At 52.3% G+C, this 15,326-nt stretch overlaps 1 protein-coding gene across 4 annotated transcripts in view; it reads right to left on the minus strand.

The window, feature by feature from the left end:
- Nucleotides 1-6,799: 6,799 nt before the first annotated feature.
- LRFN5 (leucine rich repeat and fibronectin type III domain containing 5) overlaps nt 6,800-15,326 on the minus strand; it is a 57,954-nt gene continuing 49,427 nt past the window's right edge. For 2 of the 4 annotated variants that reach the window (XM_084521533.1, XM_084521532.1), the window contains exons 3-4: nt 14,045-14,757; nt 6,800-7,212 (exon numbers count right to left, since the gene is read on the minus strand). In XM_084521533.1, the coding sequence (XP_084377659.1) occupies nt 7,109-7,212; nt 14,045-14,757 (817 nt within the window). In that variant the 3' untranslated portion in view covers nt 6,800-7,108. Of the gene's footprint in view, nt 7,213-13,235; nt 14,758-15,326 lie in introns of those variants that run through there. The other 2 variants (XM_084521531.1, XM_084521530.1) reach the window with 1 other exon arrangement.

The raw sequence follows: 15,326 nt of genomic DNA on the forward strand, positions 1-15,326 counted from the left end.
CTGGGGTGACAGGGCAGGGCATGCTGCAGGCACTGTGTGCGCTGCGTGTGCTGTGTGCTGTGCTGCCATGCCGGGGCTTGGCTTCACCCGCTCGCAGTGCCCTTGCACCTGCTGCCCAAGGAACACGGGGGTTTGGCCATAGCCTGACTCCCATGACCAGCGACCTTCAGACAGCTCGCAGAGACAGAAGAATGCACTGGTGTTACCTGGCAGTCGCAATCACCTTGATTCACCTCCTCTCATGGTGAGCTGCGGGCGCAGGCTGCAGAATGGTCACACAAAAGCTGCAAAGCGGTGTCATGGCCACACACAATGACAAGCCAATGTGAGAAAACTCTTAGTGGTATGCTTGCCCACTCAAGAAAACTGCAAAACTGCCAGCTGAAAATTTGAAATACATTGTGTGGACAGAGGTGACTGAAAGGAGACCCGGGATAAGAATGGGCTGATACACTAACAAATACATTTTCCACGGGACAAAAGAGGTCACATTTTGAAAATGCTTTTCCTTTGAAGAACATGATTCCCAGTGATCATTCAGACACAATGCAGTGCCGCAGACTGACATAACAGCACTGCATATCTCTGCTTAGTGCCTCTACGAGTGCCCTGCTTTGTCCGTGTCCTTCTGGGGTTGCCCTCACATTGCACCTGCTGTGTCCCCACAGCGTTTGGAAAAAACAGGAAGGGGACCTTCCTGCGTCCCCCGAGGGGCAGAAACTGCTGTTCCCGAAGGGCAGCTCAGTCCCTTCGTTTGCAGGTATCTGTGTAACTTCACATCCTGGGAGGTAAATACTGAAGTGAAGTGAACAGAGAACAAAAGGAACAGCAGAACTGCTACTTGTAGTCCAGGCCACCCCGTGGCCCTGCGCTGACTCCCAGACACAGCCACCAGGTGGGACAGGGCCCCGGGGTCCTTCCCCAGCCCTTGCTCTGCATGAGGCTGGCGCTGGGCTCAGGCCAGGCTGCTCAGGGTGTTACTCCATCAGCTCCCCAAAACCTCCAGGATGGAGATCCCCCAGCCCCTCCAGGCCCCACACCATGGCCTGGGACAGAGGGGAAGGTTTCTCCCCATGTCCAGCCCCTCACACTCCAGCTTCATTGTGTGCCCCCCTGTAAGCATCTGCCCAGACAGTGCGGGACCACGCGATGCCTGCCTCTCCCATGCCTTTCCCCCAGATCCCAGGGACAAGGTGCTAACAAACAAGAAGCTGTTTGTCTCACACACACTCAGGAAAGATACAGTGCCAGCAGTGAATTACCCACTGCAATCACATTTGTCCTCCAAGACAGTGGCAGGAGGAGATTGGTCCAGGCACAGACTAAATTCAATGTGTTTTAAAATTCAGTTGGATTTTAGGACTTTAAAGGTCAGACAATTTTTTAGGGATGAATACTCCTAAATAATGAAGACGAATATTAGACTACTTAGAAGAGAATGGCTGTTTAAGAGCTGTATAATTACTGTCATTTAGAAGCATGAGCATAGATACAGCAGTGGATATTATAATGTGAAATAATTCCAAAGGCCTATGTTATTTCTGATATAACTGGAAAAAGGGGTTGCGAGGTCATTAGTCTACAGTGAAATGTCTGCATCAAGGCGGGTGACAGCAGTGTGTTGACTTCCTCCTTGTCTCACACATTTTTGACTGTCTTACAGCCTCCTTGGAAGCCTATTTGACATTCATCATCCACTGGCTTGTGTTAAAGCTGAACCGGTCCACCTCAAACGTCGTATGTATAAGACGGTTTATAGAAAAAAAATCCCAGATAGCAATTGGTAACTTAAAAGGTGGCCCATGGCTCAAGGATTAAGGGTTTCTCTGCTGGCCCCAGAGCTGCCAGGGCAGGAGCTGGGGGGCACACCACCTTCCGACACACATACAGCCGAGAGCATGCACCCTGTGCCCCATAACATGTGTGCAGCTGCATCCCCGGGGGCTACTTGCAGCTTCCTTGTGCTGGTGGAAGGCTGGTGCCACCTCTCTCAAAGTGGTGGCAGTGGTGGTGGCAGTGTGACTATACACATTTTTGGCCAGTGTGCAAAATCACTACATTCATTGTGCTTCAGAACAGCAAAACGAACACAGGTATGACTCCTGATACAGATATGCTGGTAGGAAAATACCTAGGGTAGAAAAAAGTTATCTGTGTTATGAAGCAATATTAGCAAAAAAGAACTGGTGCAAGTTGTCAGCAAATAAAAATGTCTGATAAATGTCTTGGAAAGATCCCTCAGGAGGATTTGCAGAGAGGAGAGGTCTAACTAGGCTTTGGGCAGGGCCTGATTCATTTATTGGCAAGATTATGTGAGGCTGTACTCTGCAATGGGAAAGGACTGGACTGCACGTGTGCAGACAGCATTCCCAGTCCTCCTGATCCCGACAGCTGGACTGTTTCTATGTTTACTTTCCACTGCTTTAATTTCCAGTAGGCTTTTTTTTATTATAGATAAATTTCTGATCTGTCACTGTCCATCTTGTGGAGCTGGTGTCCCCCCATGGGAAGATGACGTATCCTGCACAGGACCGCCTGCAGCAGTCTGGCACACGCAGACCCCATCCAACGAGGTGGGAGTGGGCTGGGGGCTGGCAGCAGATGCCTGGTGTCTGTCTGTGGCCCGTGGACAGCGCGTCCTCTCCTGGGGCCTTACGGTGAGACCCCGGGGTAAGGAGTGCCAGGAGCTCTGGCAACAGCAGCTGGAGCACATCACCACCACGTCTTCTCTCCCGCTGGCTTTTGTTCGTGGGTTTTCTACACCACCACTGGAGAGCAGCCCTGGGGTGACAGCAGTCAGCAGTGCTTGGCAGGAACAGGAACTCAGCCCAGGGCCCCTGGCAGGGGGCTGCAGGGCGGGGGACAGCACGGAAGGCAGCGGAGGAACAGAGCGGGGACACCTGCTTGTCCCCACACACCGGGAGGGACTGGGGCCGCAGACAGCTTGTGGAGGTGCACAAGGAGCAAACTGCAGAGGTCACAAAACAAACTCTCCAAATCAGTGAGGGAGGAAAATATTTACTAATCTCAAAGTAACCAGTACTTAGCTGTTTCTTTGGCTGTTTTCCACACACCAGGCAAACGGCATACATCCACCATCCACCGGCACTGGACATGTGAACAAACTGGGCAGTTATTTCAGATTTCTGTGAAGTGACCCTGAAATCCCAGAGCTGGAGTAGCAATCAGAAGGCTGGCTTGCAGCACACGTATCCTGCATGGTGCATGTCCACCTGCCCCGATGGAAACATCCCAGAGGAGTGGAGTCCTTGCTGAGCTGGGGCCAGGCCATCCTGTGCTGGATGGACAACCTGGAAGGGCTGCCTGAAGTGCCTCCGTGGCCTAGTGAAGCTTTCAGGAGACTTAAAAGCAAACAAACAAACAAAGACCAAGCATGTTGTTTGAAGTGCCTGTTAAACTCAGTCTTGTTTAATACTTTGTCCTTGACACCCATGGCTAGTGTCTGGGTGCATGCCTCCTCAGACATGTATGCCTGGTACGGAGATTTGTGAAGATGACTCTCTCATTAAAGCAAGAGGACAAGCAGGCTTAGAGAGAACAGGCTTTTAGTGCTGGGGTCACTGCTCTGCTGGGATAGCCTGGGACCTTGCTTACTGACGGCTGAAAGATGCTACAGGAACAGGTCTCCTTGCGGTCCTCCTCGTGCAGTGAGGTCAGGGCGATGCTCCAAGAATACTTTGCAGCCAGGATACAGCCTCCCTCCCTCTCTAAAGCATGGGGAAAGGGCACGCCAGCAATTCCCACTCCTGCAATGGCAAGAGAAGGCATTCCCAGGTACAACAGCCACAGTTCCAGCTTCCCTGCTGGGCAGCAGTGCATTCATCAGTAACTCCGTAGTGCTTCATCACAGCTGAGCAGGACAAGAGCTGTCCCGGTGTCCCTCGGTTGCAGTAAGCACACGACAAGGCAATTCTCTCCTGCCAGCAGCAGAGAGAACAGAAAGGCCTGTGCTAATTTGGGATTACAGCTTGGGGCGTTAGTGAGTGATGTTTGCATCAGATATGGAAGATGGAAATGTAAATCCCCACTGCAGATCTAGTCAAATCTGGGCTTTCTGCTTCCCAGGAACCAATCCTCTATGGGCTGCTCGAGGGTTTCATTTTTCTCTGAAAACAAGTTTTTTCTTCATTTATTTTTCTCCCACTGGAAAAACAAAACAAAACAAAACAAAAAAAGACACAACTGAAACAGAAAAAGATCATGGTAAGTCTGCATACTTCTGTGGGAACAAAGTTTAATCAGAAATTTCCCAAGTAGCTGTCCTTGGTGCAGCACAGGACCGCAAGAGCAACAGCAGCCCACAGGCTGCACAGCCTGGCTGCCTCTTGCTGGGACACCCGGAGCACAGGGTGTGCATGGAGGTGCTGCTGGTCACGGTGTGCGCGGAGGTGCCGCTGGTCACACTGCCAGCACCTGGGCTGCCCGCAGCCTCCACCACTGGTGCGCCCTGGGGGTCTGTGTCCTTGTCTGTCTTTCTCTCCACCGGTTCCCACTGCCTCCTTGTCACCTACAGACATGTTGTCCGGAGCTTTCTCAACCTGTTAAGAAAAGCACTTCCCAGTGTTAATCCATTCACCTACTGCGGTGAGCAGCAGCGGTAGCTGTGAGCTGCTGCCCACTGAGCGCTGCCCGGCCCCAAGCTGGTGGAGCCTGGCTGAGGGCTGCTGCCCACCGAGGTGGCGACGCTGGCACACGCAGGTGTCAGGAAATGCTGCTAGTGGGCCAGCGTTATCTCTAGCTTCATCAGCAGAGACGATTGGCATGATTCTTCAGTAAGTATCCAAATTCTATTTTTCTTTAACAAGTCATTTTTGCTTGTTGATTTTCCTCTAATCTCTTAATGTATGGATGAAATGCTATTAAACTATCCAAGCTAAAGCAATCCCCTACTGCTAGCCCACCAACAGGGCTATTAAAGACAGCGTGCAGGTGGCAAGCTCTGCTCTTCAGATATTGCAGGGTTTTTTTTTTGCAAAATGTGATTCACATCTTCTGCAAATCTGACCACGGTGAAATCTGGATTTCTAACTAACATTGAGCTGACAGGTGGAACTTACCTTGACAATTAATTAAAAGGACATAAAAAGTAATCAGCAAGGGAAAAACAGCTCTGCTATGTGCGTGAAAGCTTGAAATTGGAGCCATTGACTGAGGGTAATAACATGGTATTAATGTGAAATGAAATCCTGAGAGCTGATACGGTCTTTGCAGGAAGAATTTGGAGCTTGTTGGTTTAATAAGGTTTCAGCAGCTGCACAGCCTAATGCAGAATGTCAAAAGGAAGAAACAACCTCTCATTTCTTCTTATAGCCCCATCTCTGAATCATGGTTTCACGCTACTTGGCTGTTTCACAGACTTCCTCCGAGAAAGGCCAGTCATCCTCCGTCTTCACCAGGGGTCAGCGGGGTCTGCAGTCAGAGCTGTGGTGATTTCATGGACTGATTCCACCAAACATATTTTTTTTTAAAGTAGTTTATTTTGGGCTCATCCTTTTCCAGAATTCAAACCCCAATTACACTATGCAGTAAGGAAAGGGAAGAGCAATATGTGCTGTTATAATCCAAGTAGAATCCAGTCTATGTGCAGTGCCAGAAAGATCCCAGGTCATGCTTCATGAAAGAGCATCGAGTCCAATTCCTGATCAAAATTTATGGGTTTTCCTCTTTAAATGTCCATCCGGCATTCTAGTGCACCGGACAAAGCCCTGACCATTCATCCCTAGGGTCTGCGGGGCCGGACCAGCCCCATGCCTCCTGCACACACTCAGCCCGGGTGAGCCCATGCCCCTGCTGCTCGCCCCGTGCAGCTCCACAGCCCAGCTCTGTGCTTTCTGTGCTTTGGCCACCTCCAGGCAGCCTCAGCGGGTGCCCAGCAGCTGCTGATGCTCCTGGGTCAGCTCGCACTTGAGATGACAACCATTGAGATGTGGCTGTCCCTGATGGTGCCGCAGACCCCAGGTGAGCCCCTCGGACGGGCATCTGGGCTGGTGTCCCATCTGCACAGGGCATCAGCAGCCGCCCCTGGGAGCAGTCCCTGCCACAGAGCCCTGGGAGCCGTGGGGATGGGACAGGGCCGTGGTGCTTGGGCAGCACCAGCACCTGCCCTCCACACAGCCAGCCCCACCGGCAATGCTTACACTGGCTGTTTTTTAGGAGGTGTGCTGGATTCACTGTGTTTCCTGCTAAAGATATTATCTCTGGAAGCCATATGGAATTCTTAATGACAAAGAAAAAAAATAAAACCCTTCATCTTGTTTGAAAAGCAAGCCATGATGGAAAGTCTCGGTGTCATGCTGGACCAGAGTGTGCCGAAGGCGCTGGCGCAGCCACAGGCAGCTGCAGCCCCCACAGCCCCCAGCTGCAGCCCCTGCAGCTCCCGGCTGCCCCAGGCCCCAGCCCCCCGAGGGCTGCCCTGACTCAGGACTGGCAGCGCGCCCAGGGCTGGTGCTGCCGGAGCACAGGGAGCCTGAACACAGCTGCACCCCCAGGGTCCTGTCTGGAGGAGAGAGACGCGGGTGCAAAGGCAGGGTTTTGGTGGTGCCCAGGGGCAGGAGGGGCTCCCCTCCCCGCTCCCAGCCATGGGGTGGGCGAGATCCAGGCGGCTCTTCCCGAGGGGACCAGGGGCAAGGCACAGTGTCCTGCCCGCACCACAGCACCAGCAGCACCGTGGCACCAGTCCCACACCGCGCTCGGGGCCGTGGTCACGGGGCAGCAGCACCCGCACACAGGAGGTGTCACAGCCCCGGGCACTGCCCTCCGAATCAACCCACATGCCAGCTCCATCGTAGTAAAACATTTATTCGTTAAGGTGATATAAGCTACCATGTTTACAGTTTGTGAACTCACCACTGGCAACGTTTAACATGACCGGTACTGCAGCTGTTGCCACCAAATTTTTCATCATTAGTTTTATAAAAACCTCAGACACCAGAAAAAAAGGAATTTAGACTTAATGTGGCAGATGGGAGATGGGGAATCTGTGAACTGGGGAAGGAAGTTTATCTGACACAGCCAGCCTCCACAGCCTCTTGGCTTTGGCCGTGGCTTCAAGTAAGAGTTTTGACGGGAGTGAGCACGGTTCAACACATCAATCTTCACTGCGATGGAATCGTATTGTTTTCTGCCGAGTAAAAACGTCGGTGGCAACGTTCTCAGGGAGCGGAGGAGGGCAGGTGTCCTTCGAGTCAGCTTCTGTGCAAAGAGACAGAACAGAGACAGTGAGGGGACAAAGCGCAGGGTCGGGCCTTTCACTCAGCTGCAGCAGGACTGCTGGCTGGCCCCTTGCTGCAAAAGGCAAATGAACAAACAAACAATGCCCACATAAAGCAACGACCAGGTAAAGATCATTGTTCCAGAATCAGAGGATTTTCCATTTTCTAGATCGGCTTTTGCCTTCTCCAAGGTGAAGCCCTTTTCTACGGCAAGGATTTCAGCTCCTAGTATAGTTTCAGAAGTGTGCACAGAAGTGAAAACACCAAAAGAAAGCAGTGGATGGGCACGTGTCCAGCACTGGCCCTTGCAAGGTTTACATGCAAGTGAAAAAGTCACTCTGTGGAAAACGTGCAGGTTTGTAAGTGCTGTCCCTGAGCAACCGCACCATGCGCCGCAGGGAGCAGGGAGAGCAGGCGGCACAGGGCACCCCTGCTCCTCAGGGAGCCACTGCCGTGAGGGGCAGGGCTGCGGCCTCGCTGCCTGCCGGCCCACAGCCTCACTTACCTTTGGGAACACCAGGCTGCAGTACCCTCCAGCCAGCCGGGTGCCCTGCTTTCAGCTCACCCTTGGCTTGCTGTGGGTCACAGCTCTCCCAGCTGCGTGAAGCCAAGCGCCGGGGCCTGGGGGGCTCCCTGCCCACCGACCCCATAGGAAGGTTGTGCTGCCCACCACCACCCCACCCAAAGGAGAACAAGGGAGTAGAACGAAGGTGCCAGAACCCTTCATCTTCCTTCTCATTGTCCTCTCCAAATGAAATTTGCTGTGCAGAAGAGACGGCATGACTTGCACACAAAATCCCCATTGATGCTGGGAGACCAAAGCTGCTCCGCAGTGGCCCTGTGGCTCCTCCCAGCCACAGAAATGATGCACCTTGCGGGCTCACCCGGTGTCTCACAGGGCTCCAGCATCAGCAGAAGTCACCCTTAAAAGGCAGCTTCAACATGACAGAGGAAATGGGCCCCCATGGCACAGCCCCGGCCAGCTAGGCAGCTGTGCTGAGCCAGCCTCGAAAGCAGCTGCAGGGCAAAGCCAGGAGTTTAATGAATGAGTGCCCATGAGGCTCCGCATCAGGCTGGGACATGCTGTGACTATTCCCACACTAAAAGCTGCCCCTGGTAGCCCCCACGGGCTCGTGCAGCCCCACCAGCATGCTGCACGTGCAGGAGGGCAGCAGCTCCCAGTGCACTTGCGGTGCTGGGGACCCGCTGCTCTAGCTACAGACGGGGGGAAAAAAGCAGGGAAATGCATCCCCTCCTCTGCTCTCCTGTCTCCAGCATGTGGCCGCCCTCCTGAGGGGCAAGGGGTAGCCCCTCCAGAGGTGCCCCCCAGCACTGATCAGGCTTCCCCTGGGGGACACGCATTGTGGCATCAAGGTAGGCACATGGATTTGCTCCCAATTTCCCAATTGATAACAATTGTTATCAATTGTTATTAATTTCTATCAATTGGGAGGTTGATATCAATTTAATAACAACTTCAAACGGCCTGAGGGGGACACGGCTTGTTCCAGCACAACAAGAGCAGCACAGCTCATCCTGCTTACTTCCACAGAGACAAAGTTTGAAACTCATGGTCTCTCTGCAGCCAGCAATTTGCCATGTTTGCTTTTTTTTTTTTAGTTTCTTTCCTTGCAAGCTAAGCTTCCTTCTTGCTAAAGCAGCAGCCTTCACGCCTGGCTCTGTGAATAAATCAATTGTATGAAAAGCTTACTATCAGCAAGATCAGTAGGATTTGCCTTTTCTTGGTCTTGTATTACTGATGCCAGGCTGTACATGCTTTAACCCATTCAATTTTGGCCCCACTAACCTGCACACTTTTGCTTCACAGACACCTGCGTTTCTGTGAAAGCAAGGCCACAGCCTTCAAAGAGTGACTCAGAACACGGCACATTTGTTCTTTTTACTTTATGATGTTGACTCCATCTAACATCAAAGCGCATGTGCCTAATGCAGCCACCTCCCCGCAGCCCTCGTGGGACAGTCGGTGCTGCCGTCCCCTCTCTGTCCCGGTGCCCCAGGGACATGGCAGCGCTGGGGCAGGCACAGCGGTGAGCACCACGGCCTTGCAGGGGGTGCAGGCTCAGCGGGGTGCTGCGGGCAGGCTGCCTACCGGGGGCACCGGGAGCACCGCCCCAACGGGGGCCTGGGCACCCCAGGGTGGGAGAGGTAGCACAGCCACTGCCATGGGGCAGTGCTTTCCTTGCACAACACTGTTAGGCTGTAGCTGTTAACGTTAACTCTATAAAGGGAAAGTTTTCCTGTGTGCAGTAAGAGCATTTTCCTTTAAAATGATGGTACGCAGCCGGCGCACCACACCTGTGACAAAAGTGCACACTTGCACATCTGCACAGACGAGAGGAGACGCTGCCACAGCCCGCAGCTGCAGAGGCAATCAGCGTTTTGGTGTCATGGTCAGTGCTGAGCTAGAAGGCGTGCAGAAGGACATTTGCAAAAGCAAAGTACTGGAGACATGTTTTCAGTAAGCAGGACCCTATTGATTTTGCTGTGTTTTTGTTTTTTGTTTTTTTTTTTTAACCAGAACTTTGACCTACCTTAAAATTACTTACTAAGTTACCATGGGAAAGGCATTGTGCTGTTCTGTTACTGTTGTTATTGTTGCTTTAAGAGAGCAAGAGAACATCACTTGTTACAAGCAGCACCTTAAAAGAACAGGACAGTAAATTTTCTGGAGATATTGCGAGGTTGACAAATGTTGCCACTCTGCAAGCAGTACTTCTGAGGTTCCAGTTTCTCCCAATTAACAAGAAGAGAAGCAACGGTAAGTGATAACAACTGTGACCATTACTTTTGCTTGTTGGATCAATCACTGGGGACAGAACCCACTGCCTCTCCCTGCACAGTGCCTGCTGTGGCTCTGGGTGCTGGTTTTACAGACGACGCAGGAAGAGCTACGCTGTGCCTTTTGAAGGACACGTGGGCAGTGGGCATAGGGACAGCAGGCTGCAGCAGGACCCACGGACAGCCGGCCCTGCGGGACTGCCACCCACCAGAGCTTGGCATCGAGCGGCTGGCTCGTGCTGCTCTGCAGGCGCGCAGCTGGCTCGCGTTACTCAGGACCGCAACATGCGAGCACGAGGCAGCAACCAGCAGACCTCCAGGAACATGCAACCAGCTCTGCTCCGCAGGGAGCACAGCTCCAGCCTCCAGCAGCTCTGCTGGGTGCAGCACCAGCCGCGGGAGTCCCGCTGGGACAGGCGCTGGCGCCACGCTGCACACCAGGCACGGCCGCGAGGACGCCGGCAGAGCAGCACTGCGGGAATGGGCCCTGCCACCGCCTCCCGCCGTCCCTGCCAGGATCTGCCCAGCCACAGGACGTGTCCCTGCAGCCACATGGCGGCCGCCAGCACCGGTGGCACAGGGCAGGGTGGCAGCCTGCGGCACAGGGCAGGCATGACCCCGCAGCCCTCCGCGGGCATCGCCCACCGGGCCACACGCACCTCCACGCCCCCGGCCCCTGCCGGACCTCTGCCTGGCACCCGGCTGGCAGCCGCATCCTCCCCATTCACCTTGTTATCTACCGCAGGGCTGCACGGCTGCCTGGGAGGAGGCTTCAAGCAAACCAGGACACGTTGCCAGAAATAAAGCCACATTTGCACCCAGAGCTGAGCAGTACCATATATTCACTGTCAAGAACATGTCCAAAACATAAGCAGAAAGCAGCACAGAAAGAAAAGCTAACACAACAAACTTTTTATCCAACAAAACCCTGCTTCTCCATCCAAACATTATTTGTACCAGACCTCCTTAACAGAACAACCATGCTCTGGAAAAGGGATTACCAGTGCATTTCGAAAGATGTAAAAGGAAGCACGTGCCAGAAATTTTAGTAGGAGTAAAACCTATTTTCAAGAGGCATCATTAAAAGGCAGCCGACCTGCAGGCCGGGTGATACCTGGAGCAGCACGGGTCTGCCTGCTGGCTGCGGTGCCGCACACCCCTTGCACAGCCCTGGGCCAGAGGCGCTCAGCCAGGAGCAGGGCCCGGCACAGCAGACCCCTGCGAGTCTCAGCAGCACCCCGCCAGCACCCGAGCTCCCAGGGCCTGCCAGTGTGAGCACCAAGCACCCACAGCGGGGTACTCCTGGCTTGGATTCATTAAACGCACACTTTTGTTTCCGAAGAACTAGAAAATTTTCCAGCACGTTGAACAAACATACATAAATGTTATTCTTCTGATCAAGCAATATCTCAGCACTTTTTCTGCCTCTATCTGTTGGCAGCCTCTGGTTGTGCAGAACAGAAAGGACAGAATTTCCTCCTCCACACGGCTTTCTGTGGAATCAAGCCCAAATAAAGTGAAACGTCCTGCTGTACATTTACTGCAGTGGCAGTGGCTCAGTGCATACCAATGGATACTTGTCTGATGAAGAGAGAAAGCTGCATGAGAAGAAACCTCAGCTTTCCAGGTCTAACTCTTCCTGCAATATTAGCACAGAATTAAATCAAACACGGTGACATACGGTCCTTCTAAGCTGCTTATACAAATGCACTGTGGACAGAATACTCAGCTTCAGTGTTTAGAAAATCGATTCCTTAGAGTAAAAAATCAAAAATATAAAAATAAAGCCCCCTAAGCCCCCAGAAGCTATTAATATTTTAGCACCTTCACAAAACATTAGACACACGTCCAATTTTAGACAACATATAAAGCATTTTCATTTGATGTTTTTAAAACGCACAATTAAAACAAGTACCTCAGCAGAAAACCTTTAGAGCTGTCTCCTTACCCAAGCACAAAGGGAAGGTACTACCTGCAGAGATTCTGCTCCTCAATGGGGCACGTAAGTACTCATTTTTTCCATACTTGACAATGCCTTCATTTTCAAACTACCATCACTTTGACAAATATATCACTATCTCTGGTGGTGCACTATTTTACTAGCTAATTTATGTGCATACATCCCCTCTAGAAGAATGTGATCTTCCAGAGAAATTTGGAGGGATGTTTTTAGCTTTTCCAGCAGGAAACGGGTATTCTAATTTTGAGGCTTCGTTTCCTTTCTGGTCTCTGCACTTCCAAAGAAGAAAAAGGCCTTTCTAAAAAAGAAACAGCCTCTTCTTTTCCTGTGCTTTACACCACCCCCACCCAGGATCCACGCTTCCCAGACAGACAGCCAAGGCAGGGAGCGGCACACTGCAGACAAGACCCTCTGAAGGTTTTGCATGCCCCGGGGCAGAGCTGGAGCTCAGTGGCAGGGTCCCAGAGGACTGCGAGGAGAAGCCCCCTTCCACGACAGCCCTGGGGCCGACCTGCTGCATGGATGTGCTGGCTTAGAGCCAGGACATCTTCAAGCATCTGCTTGGGTTGTATTTCCTTCAAGCACAAGCACAGGGGGTATAAAATTTAACTATTGTATCACTTTAATGGTCACAAAGCCTATATTAAAACCAGTGTTTAGCATCTGAGAATCCACTGGAATTGCTCAGTTAAGCTGTCTTTGATTTAAACACAATGACCTTACAAGTTTAATTAATAGTAATTGTAAATTTTTCTTTAGAATGAGCAGAGCAGCAGCACATTTGTCATCCTCACAACGTGGGTGTTTCAACTGTTACCACTTATTGCCATATGCTTGTCTTTACATCGTGGCCTGATGCAAACTGTAGCACTTAGAGGAAATAGCCCTCCAAAGGCCCAGACAGACCAGATTGCCATCACCACCCCTGCCCTCGTCACCCCCTGCCATCCCGAGCTGCCAGTGCTCTCCTTGGAGCTCAACAAATTCAGGTCCCATGCAGCAAACCAAGCTTCGCACGAGCTGGGAGCAATCGGCCAGGTATTGGCCCCAGACACTGCGCTGAAAGGCGGCAGTTTTCCTGGCTTTGGCACCGATACCCCGGCTCTGGACAGAGGGGGACCCTTGCCCCAGTGCTCCCCTGCCCCACTCCTCCTCCTCCTCCTCCTCCTCCTCCTCCTCCTCCTCCTCCTTCTCCTTGTCTGCGCCGGGCAGGGCTGAGGGCGGGCAGATACCGTGAGGCCGGCTGGGTGTACCGAGTGAGTATTTTATTTTACACAAGATAACAACACAATGTTGTTGTTTCTGTACAGCATCTGCCTAAAAACAAAGGCAACACCATTGTCACGGAAAAGAAATATACAGTCTGACCATTTTAAAAAATATTTTACTGATTGATCCAGAAGTGGTTATTTGTTAGCTTGGAGGAAATTTCATTTCCTTTATAAAAGGCTTTTTCTGTGAAAACTCTCTCTTTTGTTTTCTGCTACTGCAGAACCAGGAAGCCAGTCCTAGAGTAGGGAAGGCACTGGTGCTGTATCATGCTTTTTTCACCCCTTAATTTTTTTCTTTTTATTTTTTTTTTAATCTCTCAATGTTGCCTTCAGTTTTGATAATAAATGAAACAAAATGGAAACTAAATAAAACCCTGTGTGCACTGGGTGGCTTATAGAGAACCCCGCAAGAACAAGCCATTAATCAGCGAGACAACAGTGGACTTCCAAATCCCATTCCCTAGGAGATGGAGTTTCACACAACGTTTGGTGCTTTGTTTTTCACTGAAATAAAAATTAAATTAAAAAATAAAAATTAAAACAAAAGGCAGGTCACACAGTGCTTTCCAATATCCACTCAGAACTCGAGAAAGTTGCTTTTCCACTCTCCCCGTCAGAGCGGCCTGCCTGGGTCAGCATCCCGTTCACGGAGAGGCTGCGCCTGGAGCACAGTCCGCCCGCGCCCGGGGCGTCCAGGTGGCAGCGGCACTGCAGCAGCTCCCCGCCCAGCGACAGCCTGCGCTTGGCTCTGGACGTGGCGGCTGGCAAAGTGAGAAACTTACTTGGCTTTGATTGTGCTCTTTTGTACGTGGGGGCCCCTTTGTCAGAGTCGGGGGGACGGCTAGCTAGCTGCAGAGCAGTGGAGTTATTTCTGTTAGTGTTTTGGGACTCGATATTCGTGACAGCTTCACTCTGCGGCTCGCTGCCTGGCTTTGGCCCCGGCTTCCGCTTCTGCTTCTGGGGGGCAGAAGCGCTGGAAGTCCACGCGTGAGGCAAAGCGGAGGTAGTGGTGGCGGCGTCCTGGCCAGAGCCGGCCTCCGGTGAGGGAGCGGTGCCGTCACTGGCAGCCTTGCAGCACTGGACGCCCTCCTCGTGCCCGACAGCCTGCTTGGACACGGACTGGGACAGCACCCCGCCGCAGCCCTGCATCTGAGCCCCGTTCGTCTGCGAGTACACGTTGCTGACCTTGGTGGCCTTCTGCTGCCCGTTGTTGTTGCACACCTTGTAGCGGATCATGAGGATGATGATGAACACGAGCACCGAGGCCACGATGATCCCACCAATGATGATAATCATGGTCCCACCCAGGAACTGGGACTGCATGAAATGGCAGCGCACATAATCCTGCTCGGTGGTGAACTGCGTGCACCCCACGACGCGGGTGGCAGTCAGCGAGGTGATCCCGTCATCGTAGATGGCCAAGACGCACAGGTCATACACAGTCCCCGCAGCCAAATTGTTGACCAGGAAGGTTTTGCTCGTGGGAGGTATCATTCTGGGGGACAAGGAGATTGGCGTCAACAGACCCAGAAGACCCAGAGCCACCTCCCACCCCAGCTGCCGGAGCCCCCAGCCATGCCGACCCCACCAGGGCCTCAGTCCTCCCGTCCTGCCCATCCAGCCTCCCCAAGCTGCCTTGGCTCTGGTGCGGCAGCAGGCACCGCCACACTCCCCCTGCACAGCTCTGCTCGGCCAAGCCCGTCTTGAGAAGACCATAGTGAAAACATAGATGAAATTAAGAAAAATACAGTTTTGAAAGGTGTGAGTGTTACAGCCGAGACTCAGAACAAATCCACCCAGGGTGCACAGCACATCCCTGCACTGCTCCTGCACAGGCACTGCCACAGCAGCCTGGGCGTGCTCACAGGGGCACATTCACAGGCAGTGTTTTCCCTGTGTTTTCATAAAACTGAGAGAGTTAACATCCACTTAGCTCATCTAACTTCACAATCCTTTTGCTAATCAGATTACTTTAGAGGATTAGAGGTCCGTTTGGATTACCAAAAATAAGAGCACTCAGAGCAATTGCCCTATCTGCGAGCTGAGCACCACATTACTGCTCCA

The sequence above is a fragment of the Aythya ferina genome (genome assembly GCF_964211825.1).
Source record: "Aythya ferina genome assembly, chromosome: 5".
NCBI classification, from domain to species: Eukaryota; Metazoa; Chordata; class Aves; order Anseriformes; family Anatidae; genus Aythya; species Aythya ferina.